This window comes from Adiantum capillus-veneris, chromosome 13 (genome assembly GCF_014529385.1).
Source record: "Adiantum capillus-veneris isolate H3 chromosome 13, ASM1452938v2, whole genome shotgun sequence".
In the NCBI taxonomy this organism is placed as follows: Eukaryota; Viridiplantae; Streptophyta; class Polypodiopsida; order Polypodiales; family Pteridaceae; genus Adiantum; species Adiantum capillus-veneris.
This window is the reverse complement of record NC_140943.1, coordinates 123,390,651-123,416,362: the sequence shown is the minus strand read 5'-3', so window position 1 is coordinate 123,416,362 and position 25,712 is coordinate 123,390,651. Positions and strand designations below refer to the sequence as shown.

Genomic DNA, 25,712 nt, shown 5'->3' with positions numbered 1-25,712 from the left:
CTTCATCTCTATCCCCCCCTCCCCCCCCCCCCTCTCTCTCTCTCTCTCTCTCTCTCTCTCTCTCTCTCTCTCTCTCTCTCTCTCTCTCTCTCTCTCTCTCTCTCTCTCTCTCTCTCTCTCTAACTCCTTTACTCTCTCTCCCTCATTGGGCGTGTAGAGAGACACGCCCAATGAGGGAAGAGAGAGTAAAGGCGTTAGAGAGAGAGAGAGAGAGAGAGAGAGAGAGAGAGAGAGAGAGAGAGGGAGGGAGAGAGAAAGAGAGGAAAGGACATTGAGAGAGATAGTGATAGAAGAGACAAAAAAAAAAACTTACTTTGATAAACTTACTTCTCGTCCTCTCTATCCAACCCTTTCTCTCATTTTTCATATCCTTTCCTCTTTCTCTCTCCACCATGTGTTCGTACCTCTCTCTCTCTCTCTCTCTCTCTCTCTCTCTCTCTCTCTCTCTCCCCCCCCCCCTACTCCTTTTTATTCATAAACCTACATTTTTTTCTAAAAATTGAGTTAAAATGCCCCTCCTGGAAGTGTCAATTTGTGATTGATATGAACTATAGTATACCCTTCAATCAAGCACACATGATACACCTACATACCTACAAGGTGCACCCCTTGGAAACATACGTGGGAGTATGGAGCAGATAAATCATGCAAATACATAGACATAGTATTGTATGCTCAATAGAATTTTCCCAGTGATTAAAACTTATCAAAAAGGTTACAAAAATGACCTTTATACTTTGGTCAAAGTTTAGGATTTTGGTCCTTGGCCATAAAGGACTTAAGACTTGGTAAATAATTGACATCAAAAGTGATAGTTACAACCTGGAAGTTTGTATATTGGACTCGGTGACAAGTGACTCATAGCTACATCCGTAATAAAAATATATATAAGCCAAGTGGAAAAACTAACATCGATTGATATGATATATTAATGTAAAATTGCAAGGGGATTTACAAAATGTGCCTCACGATCTTCTATTAGGCTATATATATTAGCCTTGCTGCTAACATTCCCCTCCTCCTTAGCCATGTTGTCCCGTGACATACAGTCAAGATGCAAGCCAATGGTTTGGGATTTGTTTATATAGTGGCTCACTCAATATGCCCCACCTTGACACTTTTAAGGGTACACACATGAAGCTTGACTCCATGGCTACATCGAAATAAGGAAAAAATGCATAGGCTTCTTTGCACACACAATCTACCCCGCGTAGTAGAAATTAATTTCTCACCCTTAGGCTTACCACCTGAAATTTTGAGCGACAGCTTCAAGCTATAAAATCCTCCTTTTATAGTAGGTATGATGCATCAGCTTGCCACACCAGATTTTTGGATGCTATTTTGAACTTTCACTTGCATGTGTTCATCCTTCAAAATCAGCTCACAATATTATTTATATATCCTTATTTTTCAAGGGCTTAGAGATCCATATGGTTCGTTTCAAAACTCTCAAATAGTCCCCCTTCCCTTGGGCTTAGATAGTACGTCCATTGGTGTAGATCGTTGGTTTACGCATTACAAATTAATAGACCATTCTAAAAGTCACTGACCACCACTATTGTTAGCTTGGTTTGGGTACAATTGAGGATAATTTTGTTTTAAAGCCTAGATTTTGCAATGAAAATGAATATTCATTATTTCTATTGATTGTTTAGATTTGGTTTTACCAATGGCGATTTGATATGATATGGTGTTCTTATTTAGCAAATTAGTAAGCTAGGTGCATGATGCATTAACCGCCGCTTCAAGTCTAGTTCATGCATGTAGATGGCATATGCCACTTATTATTTGGACACGTAGTTTTTTTGTAAATAGAGTCTATGGATAGTTTTTATTTTTACCCAAAGAGAAGTGTATCTATTTTGAGCTTGACTCTTCATCTACTAAATCAAATACATGAAAGGGGGTAATGTACCTAGTGCTCATGTCACTCTTCTCCTGTCTTTCCTCTATCTCTCCTCTCACTCGCATGCATGCAATATCACTTTGATTGTGGATTTTGCCCATGTCTCCATCGCTCTTGAATCTCTCTCACTTTGTGCAATTATTGTTATTTTGTATGGAATTAAGCTTTCTATTGTTGCATGGAGAACCAAAGGCAAGAAAGAAAGGGGTAGGCTAAGAGGACACTAGAGACAAAGGGAGAAGAGGGAGTAGAACAAGGAGTGAAGAAGGGAAGGGAAAAGGCAAGAAGGGAGAGACAAAGAGATATGGGGAGAGAGTGAAAAAGGGGTGGATAAATGTTGAAAAGAGCACAAGAGAAGTGGAGAAACTGTGAGAGGGGCTTCATATGGAAAAGCAAAGGAGAGAATGTGGCCCGGGTGGGAAAGTGAGTGAGAAAGAGACAAATACAAATCATACGCAAAACAACAAGAAGAAAAAACAGTGGCCTATGCTTTTATGTGGCCATAATGCCACATGCCATTTATTAAAATATTGATAATATTGTTGAAGTTTGTGCTTTGGCAATCAATCTTTCTCATCAATGATGTGCCATATCACCAACCACGTCTCCTAGATTGCCATGCCTTTCACTTTTTCAATTATTCATGAGAGAAATGAAGGGTATACCCTTCATGAGAGAAATGAAGGGTATACATGCCATCAACTTCCCTAGGTATGAAGGAGAGGAGTGTTGTGGAATATCTTGTGGGTAAGGACAAAAAAATCATTGCACAAGGTTCTTGGGCTTAACATTGATGGAGGTAATGAAGGTCAACAAAATCCTAATGCAGTACAATGGTGATGTTATCTAAAGGTTTTGATTGTAATTGAAACATGTAAAGGAATGGATTCAATGGAGTTCAAAAAAAAAATTCAAACAATTCGAATGGTCATAACAACCAATGTGATATTTCTTGAAATGGCCAAGAAAAGCATATGTACCAAGAGTATGTGAAGGAAAGAGGAATGAGAGGAAAACGAGATTACAAAATTGCAGATGTACAAATCACACACAATTCATTGGGAGCATGTTGAAGGCTACACATGTTGGCAAAACATGAGAAGATGGGTAAGGAAAGTTAGAGTGCTTCTCTGTGCACAACACAATGTTTTGCAGTGGCATGCTATGTAATGTCCACATATGAGTAGAACAATATGTCATTGTGGTCAACATGACAATCCCACATGGAGAGGAACCTTTAAAAGCTACACATGTTGGCAAAACATGAGAAGATGGGTAAGGAAAGTTAGAGTGCTTCTCTGTGCACAACACAATGTTTTGCAGTGGCATGCTATGTAATGTCCACATATGAGTAGAACAATATGTCATTGTGGTCAACATGACAATCCCACATGGAGAGGAACCTTTAAAACCCCAAGAGATAATGTAAAGATGATGGTACCTCAGATCACAAGGTCCGCCCATGCAACTAGTCCTTGACAAGTGAAAATGTATGTGGCAAAGGAAATTGTAATGGTCTCATTAATGAGAGAAGGTGCGGCATGCAACGTCGTCATCATGGAATAAGCAATGAACTCTTTGCTTAAACAAATGCATATATAGCATACACAATAATGGCTCAAAGTACAAACATGAATTAAAATACTTGCTCACATCCATTGTGCACATCAAGAAACAAGGATGCGGCAATTCCAAGCATAATGTGTGACAAAGCTTGAATACACATTGATATGCATCTAGTTCCATGATGCTGAGATGCTCCATGTGAAGTGTTGCAACCATCATGTTGTGTGGTAGAAGATACTATGCCGTTAAGTAGATCCCTAGAGAAAATTTTGCATTTAGGGAATGCCAGATTTAGTGGAGAGACTGCACAATGAGAAAGTCTGTCCACACCTATCACATTGTGCAATGCAAGAAGTAGGATTCATTTTTCCATTAGAATTCAAGGAGCCCAAAAATCATTCTACAACACTTGTTTTTCTATAGCATGCAGTTAACATATAAATTATGCAGCAATTGCAATGTGTTTATGTTACTCAGATTCAAAGGTGAAATTTACCTGCTTTGTGACCTCTTTCCCTATAACTATAATTGCATGTAGATGATGTTGCAATAAAATCCAAGGTATAGTAGATCGATATCTTTGTTTGTACCATCTTTCTCCACCATCTACATGGTTTGCAATTCAACTTCAGAAATAAGTACGAAAAGTTTAGTTTGGGGTAACAAAATTTCATTTGCATCTTACCTATAAAGGAGACGATGAATTGTGCACGACATGTGTGGATGTTCCTATGCCACATTGGTGGCACGCATATGAAGGCCTTCTCAAAATACCATGTGTGATAGGCTCACAAGGTGGATGCTAAACTAACCCTTGATTTCTCTATAGCCTATCTATGCGCTTTTTCCACTGCTACAAGAAAGGAGTTCTTGAGCTTCGCAACGAGTTCTGTTACCATACATATATGGTAGTGATGTGTGTGAACACACTTAGGACCGTCGAGGCATCTCTCCCTCACTAGGAGGTTTTCCCCCCCATTGCATTGTATATATGCCTATCATTCTCGAGCTAACTTATTTTTCCATTGCACACTAATTAATACTACTCTTGGTTGTGTTCCTTGAGCATCTTCATCTTCTCCAAGTTATGTGTGTTTCCCTGCAACCCTATTTTCAGCAATTGATACCAAAGCAGGTCGCATCCTCCCATGCATAGGCATCAACGTCGCCACCCGCTTACTCACTTTCTCCAATTTGGGTGAGCCTTGGTGAGCATCAGCAGGTCAACAAATACTTTGGGTAAGATCAAAGGGCTCAGTTAGCTCAAATTTTCCATTTGGGCTCATTTCGGCCTCCGTTTCCACTATAGGTAGTGTTGCCAATGCAATTTTGTCGTTTTGTGCAAAATTTCTATCAATGTTATTTTTTGCATAACAAGTCCTTTACAATATTTTTTTGGGTTGTGCTATATAGCACATGTTAGTCTCGTTTCATTTATACTCTTTTCATGCAATTTTCACATCAAGTGCAGGCACTCGCCATGGTTGACAACAACATAGATGTGTTCAACATGTTTGCTACTGCTGAGGATAAATTGGATGGGGACAGTTACCCAATGTGGGCTTACATGATGCAACATGTTCTTGTTTCAAAGGGAGTTTGGAATGTTGTGCAGGGAAATTATGTACATCAAGGTTCTGTGGATACAAGCGATGTTGAGGATGTTGTAGGTTTTGGTGGCAGGTTGGGTGTTTGAATTTTGCCAATTTGTTGCGTTTGCAAAAATCTGATATGGTTGCTTCTTTGCCGCCTCTTGAAGCCCTATGTTACATGTTTGTGAAGGGTGTATTTTGGGTAAGATGCAACGTTTGAAGTTTCCAAAGGCTGGTTCAATTAGGGCTACATGCAAATTACAGCTTGTGCATAGTGATGTTTGTGGGCCCATGCAAACTCTGTCCTTGGGCAATTACCTTTACTTTCTGTCTTTCATTAATGGTTACTCTACGCATGAATTGGTGTATCTGCTTAAAGCAAAGTTCAAAGTGTTTATGTGCTTCAAACAATTTTTGGCTATGGCTAAAAATGTCTCTAAATGTACTATGGACACCCTCCATTTAAATCGAGGGGGGGAGTATATGTCTCATGTGTTTAATTCATTTCTTACTAATCGTGGATAAACACCAATGTACAATGTTGTATATACCTCATTAAATGGTGTTGCTGAAAGAAAAATGGGGTCGCTTACGGAGATGGCATGACATATGGTCAAGAGTCAAGCTTTACCACATTCGTTTTGGCTTGAGGCCATTATGTGTGCTACTTATTTACTCAATAGGTTTCCTACGAAGGCTTTGCAGTCTATGACTCCATATGAAGCATAGCATGATAGAAAGCCTTCTATTGATCACATGCGCGTTTTTGGTTGTTTAGCTTATGCTTTGGTGCCACAGACGCAACGCAGAAAATTGAATGATAGGGCTGTTAAATGCATTTTTGTTGGTTATAGTACTGAAAGCAAAGGTTACAAGTTGTACCATCCGCAGACAAAGTGTAACTTAGTTTCACAAGATGTTGTGTTGTGGAAGATTCTGTTCAGCCCTTGTTGTCATGTACTAGAGACAGTAATGGAAGATCACAAGACCTTTATGATAGTTTCTTGCCTCTTTTCAGTGGCGGAAGTTTGAATGTAAATTCAAATGAGGAAAAATGTACAGCCTATGGGGGTTTCAAAAAATGCTACAGATTATCCTATTACGGATGCACATGTACATGGTGTACTTGATGAGAAAAGGGCTAAGAATGAGCAAGCCAGAGGTATGCCAAAATGGTTGTTGCATACTTTGCGTGATAGTAGATTGACTGCATCTTTGTCTAGTTGTACTCGTTCAGGTTCTCGTCATGCATCTTATGCACCAGATTGTTATGCTTTGGCTATTTCTAGCTTATGTGATGTAGAGGAACCTCTGTCTTTTGACAAAGCACATATTTCTAAAAATTGGATGACTGCCATGCAATTAGAATATGATGCACTTATAGAAAATGACACATGGACTTTATGTGATTTTCCTTTTGGCCTCCTGGCAAAAAGGCCATTGATACAAAGTGGGTTTACAAAATTGAAATGTAAGCCGGATGGTGAGATTGATCACTATAAGGCCTGACTTGTTCCAAAAGGTTATGCACAACAGAAAGGTATAGATTATGAAGAGTCTTTTGCTCCCACTTGTCGTATGACTATTGTGCATTGGCAGCTCATTTTGGATGGGATGTACACCAATCAGACATTGTTACAACTTTCTTGAATGGTGACATATTTGAGGAAATTGATGTTGTCGGGGAGGTTTGGAAGGCGAGCCAGGTCAACACCTAGGTCAACACCGGGCTGGTAGCTGTGGGAGAAGAGAGAAAAGAAAAGATGCACCACACCGCACAATTGTATAGTAACCTCTTCAAAACGGGAGCAAAGTGCCAAAACAACTGAATTTTATAGTGCCGACAAAATTCAATGCACAATTGCCAAGGTAGTGCCATTAACAACACCGTTATAATTGCAAATTCAGGAGTTTACGCTCCTTTTACAAAATCTAGGGCCACATTAATTTAGCATGTATTGATTTTGAGTAACTGTTGATGTGGTCGGCGTTGATGAAGGTCAGTTTTTGTATGATTATCAAGAAGAAGAAAATCAACAACGTTGAAGCTTTCCCTATGCTTCTCAAAACCCTTGGTTAGCCCTCCTAATCTCCTCGATTATGCCACAGTTCTCTTGTTGCTTCAAAGTAGAGCTTCGGATTCCGAGCCTTGGTCAAGATAGAGATCGAGAGATCGGTAGCCTTCTTCTTATCTCCTTTGCCTTTAAAGCCTCCATCAAGAGTGAGATCGAGATCAGTATACCCCATTTCTTCCCTCCTCTCTTGCTTCAAGCTCACCCCTTGTTTGCTAGTTCCTCCTCTCTTTAAGGGAGAGAGAGAGAGAGAGATAAAGAGCTTTGTTGCATTCCGAGCCTTGGGAGAGGGAGAGAGGGAGAGAGGGAGAGAGAGAGCTCCATCCTCCCCTTCTTCCTTTGCATCCCTTGCCTGCGCTCTCCTTCTTCTTACATGCAACAACAACCCCCTTGTCCTCCTGCTCGTTTTTGCCTCAAAAGTTTTCTCCTTGCTTTTCTATTTTTAGGCTTAAAAAATACCCCTTCTATTGCTTGTCACGGCGGCGTGACAAGCCTCATGCTGACATGGCAGACCGGCTTGGGACGAGCACAAAATTTGGTGCCGCTGATGATGAATGGCTGCGCTTGAAGATCCCCAACACTTTTCGCTTCAATGTTGGTCTTGATCAATGACCGTGGCAGCTTGTGCAAGCTCTTCTCCTTCTTCCTGCGCCTCCATGTTCGCTGCCTGCCGACATGCCTTATTTTTCCCTCCTCCATTCACACCCACTAAGCCCTATTTGACGGCCTTACTATGGGAGGTGGCCAAAATTGCTTAAGCCCTTATCCTTATGAGCACACCGTTTTGGCATACATGTCCACCAAGGCTTTGCCTACTACAAGTGCAAATCAAAGCATTGCCAAGCAAGACATCATCCTCCAACAGTCCTTGACTAACAATATCATCGTGAATTTTGTTTCAGTTTTAGTGTCATGGATATTGCCATGGGCCATCAAGATGCAAGTATAAGTGATAGCATTTCTCCAGAAAGCCTTCTCTTAATTCGATTAATAGATTATGCCTGAGATGATCAATAACTTTATGTGCTTCCGTAAGGGTACTACATTTGACATGCATATCGGCTAAGGCACTGCCAAATGAGACTTCCCTTTCTAACAGTCCCCATCATCAATGTACTGCAAGAGATGACATTCCGAAAAACCTTTTTAGCTGAAAACTCATCAAGCACTTACTACTCTACTAGCTGCATGATATTCCAATATGTGGTTCAAGCCCAGAAATTATCAAATGGCACATTGATTGAGGCGACCAAACTGATACGAAACTAGCCCCCAGTGAAATTTAAATTGGCAGTATCCTAGCAACCATAACTTGATTTCTGATCTGAAGAGACCGACACCCACCACAAGATGAGCACCTCAGGCCCATGCAATTACTTTATTTCCAATCCCTCATCTGCAGTTGCCCAATCCGGTACAGATTTGCAAACCACTCAACTTCAAACTGGTATAACTTCTTCACTGTAACTCCAATTGACAAGGCGTAAAGACAGGCCCGTAGAGCACCTTGAGCACTGCAATTATAATCCATAAAATCCCATTGTTTGTCACTTTAGATATACCCTCTTTTAGCATTACAAACATAGTTTTGCCCCCTTAAAGTTGCATCTAGCATACATAAAGCTTAAAACTAGCTTGTTATCAAGCCATGATCACTGATCAATCATCAAGTAGACTTCAATCAAGCACAATGTGCATCCTTCTGATATTTTTCCCATCATGGAAGTGGATCTGCACGACATTGACCCCCTCTACACCTGCACACCCTCCGGTCTCACTGCCAACCGGTCTTCACTTAATCAACATGATCAAAAGCATCATTAGACACATCGCCCGATGCATACGTATCATTTTCTTCTAGAGGTTGATCTGAACTAAGATCTTCAAGAACAATCTCACCTTCTTGCTTCTTAAACAACTTAACCCTTTTTCTTGCAATAGGCACCTTGAGCATAGTGCCATCAAGGTCACATAGCTTATATGTCGCATTATCGTAAGCATGAAGCACCACATATGGTCCAAACCATTGTTCAACTATCTTTCACATAGCAGTATATTGGTTCTCCAGGCTATTGCCATAAACAAGTACCCAGTTGCCGTCTTTGATAGCATGGGTCGTAGTCTATGCTTTCCATCAAATGCTGCTTTATTCTTCAACCTTGCCTCCTTAAGCTTCACTTTAGCCTGCTCGATATCTTCTTGATGCCTCTCAAGTTGGCAAATATGCAAAGCAAGCAAGTCTTATGTAGTCATACCTTCTTCCCATGGCATTATAGTCCAAGATATGATTGTTTTCTCTATAGGCATAATGGGTTTTTTCCCATGCATCAACTCGAATGGCATAAAATTTGTAACAGAATTGTGTGTAGTATGATCAGCCCATAAATCAAATGGTGAGAGCTTAGGCCAATCACCAATATGCCCTTGACATGCCTTTGCTAAGGCTTTAACAATAGGCGAATGTCCTCTTTCACTTTTTCCAGTCCCTTCTTGATTGTATGCTGTAGTGAGAGCTAGATTAATGCCCAGCTGAGCAAAGAAATCACGAGCTTCATCTGCATCTAGCTCGCCTCTGTCAATAGTAATTTTACCAACACATCCATACATGGAAATCACATCTTCAAGCAAGAACTTGCAAACTGGACTGGTAGTTGTGGTACGCAAAGCTCTTCCTTCAACCTGGTTAGTAAGATTGTCTCTGGAAAAACAAATACCTCATCTGCCACACTCCTATTGGCATTGTAATAAGGTCCACCATCCACTTGTAGTTCATAGCCAGTGGATAGGTGGGATGCAATTCATCTCGATGTTGCACATTAGAATATTGTTGGCATACTAAGCATGTCTCCACAAATTGAGCCACATCCTTATACATACCCTTCCATCAGTACCGGTCTTTGATCTTGACAAAGGTTGCCCATACTCCTCTGTGTCTAGCCCACAAGCTCTCATGAGACTCTTTTATAGCCTGTTGTTGAGTCGCTTTATCACAAACAACCCGTTGCAGTACCCCTCCTAAACCCTTTGGCTGCTTCCATAGATAACCATGCTTCATAAAATAGCCGTAGGCCTTCTTCCTTATTCTTTTATAATCTTGGTCAGTCCATCCTTATTGCCAGGTTAGAGTGCTTAGGTAGCGGCCAATCAAAATCCACTCTCCCTCGTAGAACTCTTCAAAAAATACTTCAAAAATATGAGCAATATTATCGCAATTTTCATGTAGGTAAGAAGATGTATAGAACTTCAAGCCAACGTCATCACTCGTGGTAAGCATCTCTTCTTCATCTTAAAATCTAGTCGTTGATAACATATATGCAACAAGATTATCTCTACCTGCAATATGACAAAATTTAGGGTTAAGAGACTTAATATAAGCTATCCATCATAGCATGGCAATGTCCGGAGTAGAGAAGTTTGCAATCATCCCTATCAATGGCAAGCAATCTGTCTCTACCACTACTAAAGCTCCAATAAAATATTCTTTATCAGACCTTAGAGTAGTAGCAACGTCCCAAAGTTCTCTCTTAACCTGTGGGTAACCTTGTTGACGAGCATTGAGCACCTTTGCTCCAAATCGAACTGCATACATGTGTCCTTCTGAATCATCTTGACCTATAGCCCACCCAATAGCTGTCGCGCTAGTATCAACTGTAAATATTATTGGCCTTCCACATTTATAATCAACCTTCCTCAAGGTAGGAGCCTCAAGAAGCATTTGATTTAGCTTCCTGATCGCCTCCGTGTGAACTTCTTCCCAAACAAACCTCTTCCTTTCCTTAGCAATTGATAAAGCACCTCTGCAACATGAGCAAAATGTGGCAACCAAATAAGGTAAAATACACACGCACCAACGAACTTCATTAACTGAAGAGCATGTTTCCTTCATCTTTTGGATAGCTTCAACTTTAGTCGAACTTGGATTTCTACCTTTTGGACTGCACATATGTCCCACAATTAAAACCTCTTTAGCACCAAAAGTTGATTTCTACCCTGAATGTGCTAACTTCTTCAAGCTTGGACAAAATAGAGTCACAGTCAGCAATATGTTAAGCAACAAACTATCGGCCCCCCCTCTGATCTTTTAGCTTGTCTTTTGATCCTTCCTCACATCCTTTAATTGGTAGATCATGAATAGCAACATGAGGGATAAAGTCCCTTAATATCTTATTCATGTCACTCATCATATAAGCTGTAAAATTAGTAGCACCATGTGGCAGAGTGCACATCCTTACCAAAAACCCGAGAGGTGTATGCATCATAGTAAGATCCCTGCTCTCCAAAGCTAACTGAAATTGATTATATCCAGAGCAAAGATCACCCATAGACTAAATTGATCTACCTGCAAAGGCCTTAGCAAATTCATCCACGATTGGGCCAGTACCCACATTACTGATTGTTAACTTGTTAACCGACTACATGTCCTAAATGAACCTACCATTTTTCTTTGAACAATGAACCATCGATTGGAGTATGGTGCACATGATGGCTCCAAAATTACCATTTGTATCTTCTCATTAAGCAAATCGATAAGCTTTGGCAAGTGAGCTTTAGGAACTGGAATGGGACGTAAGCTCCATGGCATGTGAGGAACAGTGAATATAACTGTAGGTGAAACAACACTTGGATTCACACACCCAATCTCACCTGGCTCAAAAGCAAAAGCTTTACCGTGTTTTTCAAGCAAACCTTGAAAGCACTCCTCTTTGTTGAGGAAACCATCTTCTCCAATCTTCAATTGCTGCAATGTCTCCTTAGTGAATTTATGCCCAATGTTCTTTGGATTCCCTGGATTCTTTGGATTCCCTTGGGAGTTGCTTCCCTCTCGACCCCAATTTTGTTACACAGAAAAACTTCGCAAGCGCCATACTCTCTGCACAGATCGGCTCGTCACCGTACTTGTTTTGTGGTTAGCGACAACGAAGAGCTTTCTATTGCGCCTCTCGCCTTCTGTTTTGGTGCAGCACAGAGGTCGCGAGCTCGAGTTCGGCTTAGGTGGCCTTAAGTGGGGCCCCTTACCCTATCCTTATGCGCACACCATTTTGGCATATATGTCCACCAAGGCATTGCCTACTACAAGTGCAAATCAAAGCATTGCCAAGCACGACATCTTCCTCCAAACAGTCCTTGACTAACAATATCGTCGTGAATTTTGTTTCCATTTTAGTGTCGTGGATATTGCCACGGGCCATCAAGATGCAAGTATAAGTGATAGCATTCCCCAGAAAGCCTTCTCTTAACATTCGGTTAATAGATTATGTCCAAGATCATCAATAACTTTGTGCTTCCATAAGGGTACTACATTCGACATACATATCAGCTAAGGCACTGCCAAATGAGACTTCCCTTTCTGACATTCCCCACCATCAATGTATTGCAAGAGCATCAATGTACTGCACTTTACATGCCATTGTCATGATTGGAATCGAAGAATTGACATTGCCACTAGAGAAGACGAACAATCATTTAAGAGAGAGAGTGTTACATTGTAAACAAATTTCTCTCTACAAAGTCAGTGGTGGTGGTGGTTGAAATGAAGTTGTCTCAAATTCCAACGGAATAGCTTCTCCTCTTTTGTATACTCCCTGGCAAGAATTGTGTTTAGGGAAACTATTATATATGAATCAAGACTAAAAAATAGGACTAAAGCAAAATTGATGAGACATAGACCACCATGCCACGAGGAAAGGAAGCAAGGCATGCAAAAGATTGTTAATCGTGCCACTTTGTACCATGTGTGTATGCACATATAGGTACGAACATTCTTGAAAGTGTGTATGAGTATCGGATAAGATGTACTATCAGCTATGAGCTACAGCCTGCAAGATGTCCGTCCCCTAAGCCAAATATATGTCTAGTAGTTGTATTTTTGCCATCTCACCCTCATCGACCACATCCGCCACAATTTGAAAGTTGTGACAAAGAGCCACATTAAGGGTATCTGCCCTCCTCCATGCACAAAATATGGTGGTAAGAGGACCCATCTTTACCCTCACAAAGCAAACGAAGTCTTCAAGCCCATTATCATTGACAAAAAACAATCCAAAATAGAACTAACCGCAGTCTTCTTCATATTTTTAAGATTAATATTGTTCTATGCAAAGATAATGTACTCTTTTGGTGTGGACATGATGAAGAATACATTCAAGGATGCAAGTATCTATAGAGATGCAATCTAGTAAGTCCTCTCCTACTTTCATTTTTCTTTCAATACTTAGTTGCAAATTTATAGAGGTAATAAACATATGAACTTGGCCTCATGGTATTTATGCACCTCAAGCAGTGTATTTTACGATGAATTCTTTACCTATTGATGAAATCAAAAACCAATAGAAATCTATAATTGGTGATCTCACTTGAGCTACTAACTCCTTGGCATGAGACCATGTTAATATCTTAAAAGACGCCATTGACTTAATTAGAAGAGCACATCAGAACCGAAAACATGGACTAAAAGTGTAGAAATGTATCCAAGAGTCAAACCGCTCCCTAGAATCTTTGGCCCATTCAAAATACTCCAAAGGGAAAAAAAATTAATGCCAGTGCATTCCACTTGGGTATCCTTCACACAAAAGGATACAAAATTCCTACCACGTTAGCTCATAGAAACCATACAAAGGCCCTACCATACCCCCTCTCGTTGAAGATGATGAGGAAAATTTTAATTCCTAAAACTATAGTTGACACCATACATAACTAATATCACATGTAAACACAAAAAATCACTCTCTCTAGAAGAATATCAATGGATTTCAAAAGCATCGCTCAGTCCACACTATCATCACCTGATACTTACCACTCATGTGGGATCACACGCTCGTCAATTTAGATAGTGATCCTTGTTTAGCATCAATTCATGCATTTAAACAAGACTTTTGAAAAATTCGGTGCTACTTTGTTGGTTTAGGTAGCATTATTTACAGAAAATTACAATGCTACTTCTAGACACTATCACAAAGCCACAACATTCAAGATGCAAGGGTGAGCGATTCTTACATCAGAGTTTCATACTATGGTCATTATTTAAAACAAAGTAAGAACAAGGATCTGCAAATTGCCCACCATTCTAAAATAAATAAGTTTACCTATTGTAAAGCAACAATCAGCACTTACATATTCCAAGATTAGCCAAAGCATAAGGAAAAAATTAGTGTCAATGCCTATCTAACGAATCTCATCTGGATAAATAGTGTACGACAAATAGTGTACAAGAGGTAGACATCAAACACTGGATGCAGCAATGTGCATCAATTCCCTCTCACCAATGTTACCCTGTTTGGGTCATGAGCGACCAAGTGCAAGGTGCAAATCGTTCTCTCTACAAACCATCACAAATAGTCGCTGAACAATTTGTCGCAAAGGCAGTGCGACAGAGTAGCCAACCATTCTCAAGAAAGAAAAGTTTCATGAGCAAGCTTGTTTATTCCACACCCATGCAAGGTCCAGAATTCAAGACTTATGGGATAGCTCTTGACAGCTTTCTGCTGCTCTTCTCTCTCAGGCTGTTGCATTTTACAGCCAAAGGCAGATTCCAAGCTATCTTCCAAGGGTGGCTTCAACTATCGTCATGTACACAAGGAGAGCTCTCTCTCTCTCTTTCTGTGTGTATGTGTGTGCGCACGTTCATGAGCAAGCTTGTTTATTCCACACCCATGCAAGGTCCGGAATTCAAGACTTATGGGATAGCTCTTGACAGCTTTCTGCTGCTCTTCTCTCTCAGGCTGTTGCATTTTACAGCCAAAGGCGGATTCCAAGCTATCTTCCAAGGGTGGCTTCAACTATCGTCGTGTACACAAGGAGAGCTCTCTCTCTCTCTTTCTGTGTGTATGTGTGTGCGCACGCGCACGTGTGTGTGTGTGTGTAGAAAGAGGAATGGTTGTTTAAAGCTTAACATTGACATGGCCTCTTTGAGACCCCCATTGAGCTAGGAGGTTCTATGTTAGGCACCTACCTACGAAGTGCAGCTTTGTGGGTGTACAAATCTTTGGTGATGTCAGACGTGAGTACAAATCTTTTGAATGGTGTTCACACAGCCTTCCATACTTGCAAACCTCACTAAAAATAGCCCACATTAATTAGGACTGCTCATATATCCAGTTTGACCTCTGCAAACCTTCCTACAGAGCTAGACAAAAACTGCCAATCACCCCTGTAAAAGGATATCCACACATTACAAAAGTAAGACCAATGCGATCACTTTCAAACAAAAAGGCACCTAACTTTGTAGATTCCCCTTCCAAGAAAATGACATGGGACACCTTCAAATTTTCATTTTGATTGACTGTAGACATGCAACCATACAAAGTCTTGTGCTTCCGCTCCCTGGTGGCCAGACAAGCAAAATCCACATTTATCGACTACAACGTTACTAAGACATCTTTTTCCAAGCAATTTAACCCAAAAAAGATGGGAGTACATCAGCTAGTTGCAACGATTTAATTATGCCCGGTACTCTTTACCAAGGTTGCTTTTTGCCGGGCATTTTACCTGTTCTGGGTATTTTACCTGTTTTTTTACGTGTGACTGTGAGCTACCCTTCAAAAGATACACAAAAATACGTGGAAAATCATAAAATCTGGGAAACTTGACATGCAAGCGTGCCCTCCCCACTACAAGCTCCATCCCAAACCATCATTGAGAAAATGGAGTCTTCAAAAAATTAAAGCGCCCAATTCCAATTAATTGTTGGTGTACCAGTGAACATTAAACTAGAACTCCGCTTCACTTCAACTAGAATTCCACTTCCATTCTCTCAGGCCAAGTACCACCCCCCATACATAAATCAAAAGGAAACAAGACAAAAATATGAATATCCTCTAGATTAAAAGCTAACCACTTTGTATGCAATCGGATTGTATCGACACACCACAATATCTCTGCTTCTGACATTATTTAGCAAAAGGCTTTATCGATAGGAAAAAGTGGTGAGCCGTGATGAAAGTTATAAGATTCATCCTCGATGGACCAGCCTTTTCAGATAAAATTGCAGCCTCAATTGTTCAATCTTTTCGAAGCTCCATTGTCTGTCGTTTAATGCCCTCTGCATTCACCACAACTATCTCTACTGCATCACCCTGAAAATTAATACAAAAACTCAGCTATAACACCATCATGGCTCATGTTACAAGCAACACTGCCACCTGATAACTACGCACCGTGTAAATATCTCTTTCTGCTGCAGAAGCAAACACATCCATAATAAGATCAACGGCCTCACCCTCACTTAGCGGAGTGGCAGATTCCTGCAAGTAAAAGATAGTTGAGGACAATCATCCCAATATTGCAGAAAAAACGAGCCGATACACTTCAGTTAAAAGGCTATATGTCAGACTTTAACCTGTGAAGGCAACAAAAGAGGGCTAGCTGCCTGTAATTGATTGTCCAAAACAGGCATAAGGAGTTGCTGTCCACTGCCTTGAGAGCTGTAGCCAACACGTTCATACGATCCGACGGCATCGTAAGTAAAAACACAACCCTTACCTGCTGTCAGCAAGACCATTAGCTACTCCATTCATGGTGTCAAAATTGCACCTATAAAACCAACACGAGCACTTGCCTTCACTGTCCAAACCTCCAAGAACATTGAAGGCATAATACGGGAAAAATCGCTTGTAATATAAGGTGTTTGATAGCAGCTGTGCCATAGCCGGACAGCTCATCTTTTTGCTATGTTGATGCTGATATATCTGTTTGGAAAAGTTAATGATGCATGCAAACAGTGATCAGAATTATCCTTCAGTTTTCCAGCAAGACAAATGAAAACAAACATATTCCTAGATGAATCCAGGATAAGCCCAGATTCACCCTTGAAGGAAAGTGCAAGGTATAGACCCATGGTAGTCACCCACAAGACAATATAACCATCAGCTCCATCATGCATAGTATTGACTAAATACCATGACATCCCCACTAACGTCATCAGTGCCCAATAGTGGGTGTAGAACTAGGTACTAACATATGCTCCCCAACACAACACACAACACACGCACACACATATGAGCATACATCAACACAAAGTTCAGTGTGCTGAGTTTCTGTCATGACTCCGGAGATCAAGGGCAGACTCAGCCATAATGAAGCCTAGCACTAAAAGAAGCATTAAATCAGAAAAATTAGCACAAAAATGAGGTAGTTGATAGGGCATACGCACCACAAAAGATAGAAAGAATTAGCACAATATCAACTGGTCGTAACTCGGATGAAAACTTCACAACGTGAAGTCTGCATGTCCGCAATACGACTAAAAAATATACCTAGATGAATCCAGGATAAGCCCAGATTCACCCTTTGAAGGAAAACAAACAGCTAAATTTAAATGATTTAGTTTTTAAATGAGATTAAGGACAACAGCTTAATTTGATTACTTTGTACTTAAGACGTTAGTTGCAGACACTGTTGTAATGAAACGCGTTTCGCACCCATACGAAACTTTGCAGAACGTTCTTTTGCACGAAACACATTTAATACCTGTGAGCCCTTAACTTTGCAAAATTACATTTCTTGTTTACGTGGTTGGATCAAACAGCGAGGATGCAGCTTCATAAAAGTTGCACACACCAGTAGGTACGATACTCTTTCTGTAAGTTCGAAAGTCAGGGTCGATGAAGTGGGAGGCTAAGTGTGTGCAATGCACCAAGTACAAAACTCTCTCTCTCTCTCTCTCTCTCTCTCTCACACACACACACACACACACACGGGCTGTATTCTATGCACATAAGAGACTTCTGGAGATGCTCAATGGCTTATCACCCAAAGGAAGTACAAAAGCAAGGTAACAATAGGTGGGCTATGTATCAAGGTGGAAAGCAGATGCAACTCAAAATGGTCCTGTAACTCATGTTCCCCTCGTCGCCACTTTGCAGCTGCCTGTCAACAAACCTCGGAAGACGCAGCAATGTATGTAGCCAGATGGGGCGCGGGATCTACAGAACAAGTGCATGACACATGTCCAAACATTCCAAATCAACTCACAATGAAGCTTCCTGTAACACCAAGTCAGGTATGTGCGATCCCCGTCTACGCATAGAGGTGGTCTCAAATCTCAAATGTCAAGAAATTGGGGAATGATCAGAGAGCATTGTGCCATGCCAAATCATAGCTGTCCCACCATGAGATGCTGCCCAGGTACCCACGTAAAATCTATCTAGCCATATGCTACTTTCCCCCCAGTACATCAGTCTATGCTGGGCCTAGAGGGCAGTCGCCTTTCTTTGTCCTAGACGATGACGTATGGGAGTTATCCAAGGATGGTGACGTAATCCTCCTAGGGGACTTCAATGCCCGAATGGGCAATGCTCAGACAGTCTTCTATAGACTATGACACTTTAGAGGAGATGCTTAGAGAGCTGGATGTAGGAGATTTGGTGCTTGATAGACATTCACAGGACAGAGAGCAAATAAAGTACGGGAGACATCTCACGGATGGCGACTACACATGGTCTGGCCATACTTAATGGCCTACAACGTTTTCCTAGAGCGGCCGGTTTCACATGCTTTCCACACACGCATGGGGCCAGCTGAGTGGACTAAGTCATGGCACAGCCGAGCTTCGTCCCTTGCATTCAGGATTTCATCGTAGGACCTAGACCACTGGGTGTAGCAGTGGATCATGCTCTCTTGACACTTTCCATCTACTTTCAGTAGAGTTAGCCCAGGTATCAGGAGGGAGGACACATACCCGCTATACATATTTACACCAGAGACGGACTCCATTTATACAGAGGAGACCTATAGTCGTCTATGTACAACAGCCAGGCCAGGACTCTATGGAGGAGATCACCTCTTTGCTGACTGAGACATTGCATGATGCAGCAACAAAGACATTGTTGCTAAATGGACTATTTTCTTTTTTTTTTGACTAATTTCTATTTATTGAAATTAGGATATTTCAACATGTGCACTTGAACCGTAAAGGTTAAGAACTGTAGATCTACTGGAATTATTAAAATCCATCAGGAACAGACAACTCTGTTGTGTCATATGATGGGTAACATTAGGCATCGTGAAGGGGTTGTACTGTTAGTTCTGTGGGAGAGACCGGGAAGTGGATATTCTCGATGCGTCACATGATGGGTGACGGAAGTATCGAAAAGGGAGTATTCCATTGGTCTGGTAGGAAATCCGAACTGGAAAAAGGAATACGTGTAAAGATGCAAGCACAAGAATAAAGATGGGTTCTAGAACCTAGGACTTCAGCATTGAAAAGCTATTTCTTTTAGCCAAGGCTTAAAGCAGACATCGATCAATATGTCAAGGAATGTTTGGTTTACCAAAAAGTAAAGTATGATCGGCATGAGACGCCTGGGTTACTCAAACCTTTGCATGTGCTTGATCAACCCTAGGAGAGTATTGCCATGGATTTTACTCTGGATGCGCTCTGGACCATTATGGATAGATTTATTCCAGTCACGAAAACGATCAAAGCGGATCATATGGCTTGAATTTTTCTAGCACAGATCTTTAAGCATCATAGGATGCCCAAGTCTATTGTGAGTGATCGAGATCCTCGCATGACAAGAAACCTTTGCACAAAATTGAATTTTTCTTCTCCAAACCATCCCCAGACGGATGAGCAAAGTCAAATCGCCAATTCTACATTGTTGGATATGTTGAAATCCTATGTGCCCAACAAACATTCTAATTGGAAGAAGTATTTGCCCCTTGTCAAGTACGCATATAACAATACCGTAAATTCGTCTATGAGGAAGGCACCCTTTGAGATTCTTTATGGTAAGCCTTTGCTTCCACCAATCGTTTTGACTAAGGATAAGACTTTTGCAGTGGATTAGTTTGTTTGAGATTTGGGAAAAAGAAATACACATAAAAACACAAGCACAAGAATAAAGATTGGTTTTGAGAAGCTTTTTTAAAAAAGCAAAATATTTTTAAGTGCCTTTCGGGAAAAGCAAATGCTTTCTTACTAGGAATATGTGTTTGCATTGCATCCATGCCTGAGAATTGCATCCGGGGACGCCTGGAAGTGTTATTTCGCATCAATTTTCAACTCACTGAGTTTATTGAGTTTTTAAACAGGCACACATTTTTAAAGGGTGACCGGCCGCCCGCTTAATAACTGGACAGCCAACTGTAAAAATAAAGCAAGGCTTCCTAGAGAAAACTAGCGCTACCTCTTTGGGCTGAATTAGCTTGCGATCCCTCTCTGCCTCTATTCACGCCAAAACTACCGCCAGCCTTTCCCCTCCTCTAACGCTACTCTCTGCAACTATTATAGCCGGCACCGCACCAGCTATGGGTACAGCCAGCCCTCTCTCCCAGTCAGAAAGTTTTGTCAACGCTAGCAACTGAGGACTCTGCCAGCACGAAGCTACAGATTGCAGGTGATCGTGCAAAGCCAGTGTGCGAAGATCGATTTTCGACACACGGAGCAACATGTACAGATTGTGAAACGCTATACGAGTTGTTATTTTGTGTTTGTGCTTTTGCAGATACTCTATCACAGAGAAGGAGTGAGGAGGCCTTGGCCTACGCACAAGGATTCTAGAAACAAAAACACGAACAGTCTACGGAGTTCCGTACTTCGGAAATTGGGAGCCTAATGTAGGGCGATTACAATTCTTTCAAGAGGGGGGTATGTCACAAAGTGATGACATGGCTGGCCTAAAGCACTGAGCCTGGACATCAGGGCCTAGAATCTCTCAGGAAGAGGCTGAAGAAGTTTAACTGTCACGAGGACGTGGCAACTGCTAACCTTAGTTGTTGGTTTCTTTCCAATGATTTTTGTTTAATTTTTGAGACCCTCTTTTTGAAGTTGCAAATGGTCGAACATTGTATGGCCAATGTGAACGGTAGTTTCACCCGTAGACGGGAAGTTGGTCAGCACTGGAACTTGTAAAGTAAAAGGATGTCTAGGCTCAGTTCAAGATCATGTAGGTTCCCCCGTCACACTTAGCAAGTTGGTGGATACTCGGAAGTGAACTCAATAAAGGCATAAAGTCAAGGTGGGATCACCAACAGAAAGTATCCGACAGTTGGGCCACATTGCACTTTTGGATGCGGTCCCAATGAGGATAGATTGTCAGATGACCAGTGGGAGCCCAACGGAATCATTTCCTAAACTTTAGGGAACTGCTATTTTGGGCCATGAAATGTGTTCACGTCATTATCTTCGGTATGACAAGGGGAACATTTTATTACTCTGCTGCAAAGTCAACTGATACACCTATTGAGAGATTTTTAAGCAAGAAGCCCAATGCGGGGAAATTGCATGTATGAGTGTCAAGTGACACTTTTTGGTCAATTTACCAAGTTTGGGAAAAGAGAACTCGTAACTAACTTTTAGGAGTAGTTTTGGAGGCTGATAACTGTGATTTTCAGCCATCTCTCTCCATTTTTGACCTTCCCATGACTTTACCTAAGACTAAGGAGCTCATTTTCAGCATTGGAAGGCATCAGATGCATGTTTACAGGGCTGTTTTGCTGCGTTTTCAGCGATACGCAGGTTTTGGCAGCCATGGAAATCTTCCCCTTTTTGCATCTATTTGTTCACAGATGCATTACACGTCGAGGGCAGCAGAGGGGGCGCTCAATTTATGCTGGGGGGATGCTTCACTGAGAACTTGTCTCACAGGTTAAGAGCTATGGAGTGCTTGCTTTCCTCTCTATGTACAGTGTGGTGCTAGGAGTGATGCCCTACACGCTACACACTGCTCTCTCTCCCCTACGTGCAGTTATGTGATGCCCCACAAGAGGGCTCTTCATTTGACTGATGTACAGCTGTGTGGTTTCATGCTTTTGTGCTGAGGCAAGAGTCTCCTTGAGCAGGAACAGGGGTAGCTAGCTGCTACTCCAAAGCAGGCACCGGTCAGGGTCATAACCTCACCGTACAGGTGCAAATTCAGCGCTGTGTATGCGCAAAAAATTGACTGTTTTTCAGCCATATGGACACCAGAACACTTGGGAATCGTGCCCCACTGGTAGAGGACAGTTAGTGGACTGTTCGAGGCTGAAAGCAGGGCAAAAACCAGTAAATACAGCGTGCTGAATTTACTGTTTTTGGGCAGGAATCAGAGGGTTTATGCCAGTGGAAGTGAGTTCCAACAGGGGAATTGATTTCACGCAAGTTTTGGGGTGTTATGCTGCCGAACTTTGGCCAAATCAAGTGGTATCTAGTTGGATATAGACAAAGGATTCCTAGGACTCTACTTTGTAAATTTACCCTCTCAAAGTATAAAGAAATACCGAAAGGGGCGCCAATTTTGGGGCCTACAGGTTGTCGGCGTTTGCTCGGGGCGTTCTAGCTTCCAAGCCGTGTGTGTATTCAAGTGTTAATTCTTGTCGCAGGTTTCCTTTGCACGTTCTCTCTGTGTGTATAAAGTAAAGAATTTCAGGTGAAAGCCAACGCCTACCGCCCCACGGGCCAGTTTCATTAACCAACTTATGGCACCTATCCGAGTGGCCCAAATTTAAGGGTACTAATTTGATAAGTTGTACCAACTTCTGGTACTCCCGTCGAGGGGCTTAAAACCTTGTAAATAAAGCAAGGGACCTCGATTGCATAGATAATGTTGAAAAGGCATCGCTGTACGGCAGACCCGTGAATCGCGCTAACTGCCGATGTGGCTGTACGAACACCCGCATTTTACAAAGCAGCCCAAAGGATGCATGCTTTTGGGCATAGGAGCTTTTGGGGCTTAATGATTTTCATGTAACTGCTTTTGATATGGCTAGGGGCCTTTATAAGTGTGCCAAGGCCTCATCTTCGCTGACAAATTTGCTTGGGAGCACTGCAGAGAGAGAGGACCCTCGAACATTGTACTTGTTGAAGCAAAATAATAATGAAATGTTGAGAAGAAGCGCCAGTCTTTTGGGCTAATACCTTTCGGCGCGTAACTCCACCGTGTCGTATTGACTCTCTCTCAATTTTGTTCAGTTGTTCCAATTTCTCTCACGTGTTGCATTAGATCTTTGGCTTGGGGTGCCCAAGTCTATAACATATAGCAAACAAGCAAACATGGAGACAAAAAGGGAAACATGGACAAAAACCCCCAAGATAAACAAAGAAAATGCAAAAACCGAACGCAAAAAGGGGGGCACAAGGGCAGGCAAAAATTTTCTGAAGGGGGCAAGGTGGAAGGACTCCTCTCTCTCTCTCTCTCTCTCTCTCTCTCTCTCTCTCTCTATATATATATATATATATATATATATATATATATATATATATATATATATATATATATATATATATATATATATATATATATATAGTGGACCTTTTGATCTTTATGTAGAGAGAGAGAGAGAGAGAGAGAGAGAGGTCTTGCCAGTATCTACAATCTTTGAGTTGCCAAAAAGACTGTAAAATTGATCCTTTCAAGTTCACTAGCTGACCACAGTTCCAGATACCATTAGGCAGGGAGAACAAATGCTCCACTCTTCACCGTGCCAGCACGAATGGGTACATGAATATAAAACAGTCCTATCAGACAGTTGTAGCTGCTAACCTGATGTTGTGCATCAAGATTCTTTTGCAATGCACGAATATCAGCTTGAAAACCTGATGAAGCCAAGATACACTTATCTGACCTGCCAGAGAACCACTGTGAGAAAAAAGCTAAAAATGTAGCTGATAACACATCGGCTTTCTTGTAAAATATATGGTAGCAAAACATACAGCTGACACATCTTTGTGTGCTCTCGAGTAAGAATGCTGTATCCAGTGGACAATCTGGTGTCCGCAGCTATCACACAATAGTCTGTTCCTGCTATTGCAACACAAGTGCTGCCAAAAGCGTATAGATGAAAATCTCTCTCTCTCTCTCTCTCTCTCTCTCTCTCTCTCTGTGTGTGTGTGTGTGTGTCTGGGGTGTGAGTGTGCGCGTGTGTATGAAACGCGTGTAAGTGCTTACCCTCCATTGTTGTCGTACGGGCTCCAATTCGCCATAGCTGACAGGTGCGATCTGCAGAGGTTTTCCTTGTTCTTCAAGCTGCTGTTAGTAATACTAACGTTTTATTGAACCTCAACAAAATTATTACAATCACAATTACAATTTTAATGTTAATTTCAATTTGGGAAAATTTGAATTGGAGCGTTCAAAACTCTCATTTCTACTTCAATATCTCAAAACAAAAATGAACAAACATTTTGACGTAACAAAAATATGAGCCACCACAAGGGCAAGCCACCCCTTGCAAATTACCATCTATGACCTAAGGGCTTAAAGAGACGAGGAAAATTACATTGTGCAAATTAACCTTTTGTGGCATGAAGTTTTAATGTTATAACCATGCAAGAAATAATGGAAACTTAAGCACGGTTAAGACCGATTAAAAGCAAGTAACGTTTCTCTTGAAGTGTTTTAACTTATTTACGAACAAATAAAAGATAATGAAACCAAGAACAATAAAAATCGTATCAAGAGCAAAGATTGTGCTTTTCTTGCCTCGAGATAGCTTGGCTATCCTCCACATTCGGTCTTCATTCTCCTTTCCCATATAGATGCTTTGGGCGTCACTCAAAAATATCAAAAATAACATGTGAGCTCAACATGACGAGGTTTATATTATTCTGAAGGTGCAACCAATACACATTCAAAAGGGGAGGTCTTAATCTAATAAGTGAAATTTCATTACAAAAGGGATACTTAAACTAGTGAAAGGGGTACATGAGGGTTATACACAGCTCTTGGGAAGCTATAGTAAATGCCCCCCAAGTCTACCCTATCCAACAAACAATGTGTAAGAATCAAGATACTGCTTCCCAATGCTTTGCTGCCTAACCTAGACCCTGAGAAGAACACTCTGTCTCGGTACCCTATTTGGGTAGAGTTCACCTAGGGAGCTCTATTGTAGGATAGACACTCTAAATTGTATCCCTTCAAAGTGTGCAAGGTGAAGGGTGCAATAGAAGCACACCCAATAAAGAGAACAAGAGGAGATCAAGAGATGAGAAAGTGATCAATGCTAGGATGTTGGTGGAGCTTTATTGCAAGTAGGATAGTTTGCATCTCTACTATCTAGAAAAGAATGGTGGTGTTTGTAAGTTTAGTAAGCGTGTAAGCAACATGCTATACTAAAAACTCATAATGTTGAAAGCCGTTGAAACAGTATCTTCGATTCAAAAGTCAAATTTATATGGTTCGTTTAGAAAGACCGGTCTAAAAAAAGTGGTGAGTCCCATGAATATGTAAACACCATCTTGTGTAATCCTATGTAAGTTTTAACTGATACTTGCACCCATCGTGAAAAAACCATTGATTAGTAATTGGTTCATCATTTGTAGGTGTCAAAAGACTTGTTATCGACCCAGGATTAGGACCAATGGAGCATTTGTGCACTCTCGACTAGAAAGTTCTCACGCTGCCAGTTGTTTGGACAACATCATGACCTTTATGAAGAATTGCGAGGACAGGTCGATTGTGTAGTAGGGGAGGTGGGGGGTCAACTAGAAGAGGTAGTATGTGTGTGCCCCACTAAAAAGATAGAGGATGTAATCTTATGCATGCACTTCCATGATGCCAAATTGTGAGGCCAAGGGCCAGTGTGAAGTGGCTCGGGGATTGCCTATAAATAGGCATACAGCTGGGTGGAGAGCCATGCTTCACAGCCCCTAACCTTAAATTG

The 25,712-nt window shown here is 41.3% G+C and overlaps 1 protein-coding gene across 1 annotated transcript; it reads right to left on the bottom strand.

Moving 5' to 3' along the window:
- Positions 1–15,783: 15,783 nt before the first annotated feature.
- PBF1 (N-terminal nucleophile aminohydrolases (Ntn hydrolases) superfamily protein) lies at positions 15,784–24,155 on the bottom strand. The gene is made up of 7 exons (XM_086527340.1): positions 23,999–24,155; positions 23,764–23,871; positions 23,594–23,675; positions 16,690–16,819; positions 16,471–16,613; positions 16,289–16,375; positions 15,784–16,207 (listed from the first exon to the last, which is right to left on the bottom strand). Exons 1-7 carry the CDS (start codon positions 24,031–24,033, stop codon positions 16,133–16,135), a joined length of 660 nt encoding a protein of 219 aa, XP_086383466.1. The 5' UTR covers positions 24,034–24,155; the 3' UTR covers positions 15,784–16,132.
- Between the last annotated feature and the right edge of the window lie 1,557 nt (positions 24,156–25,712).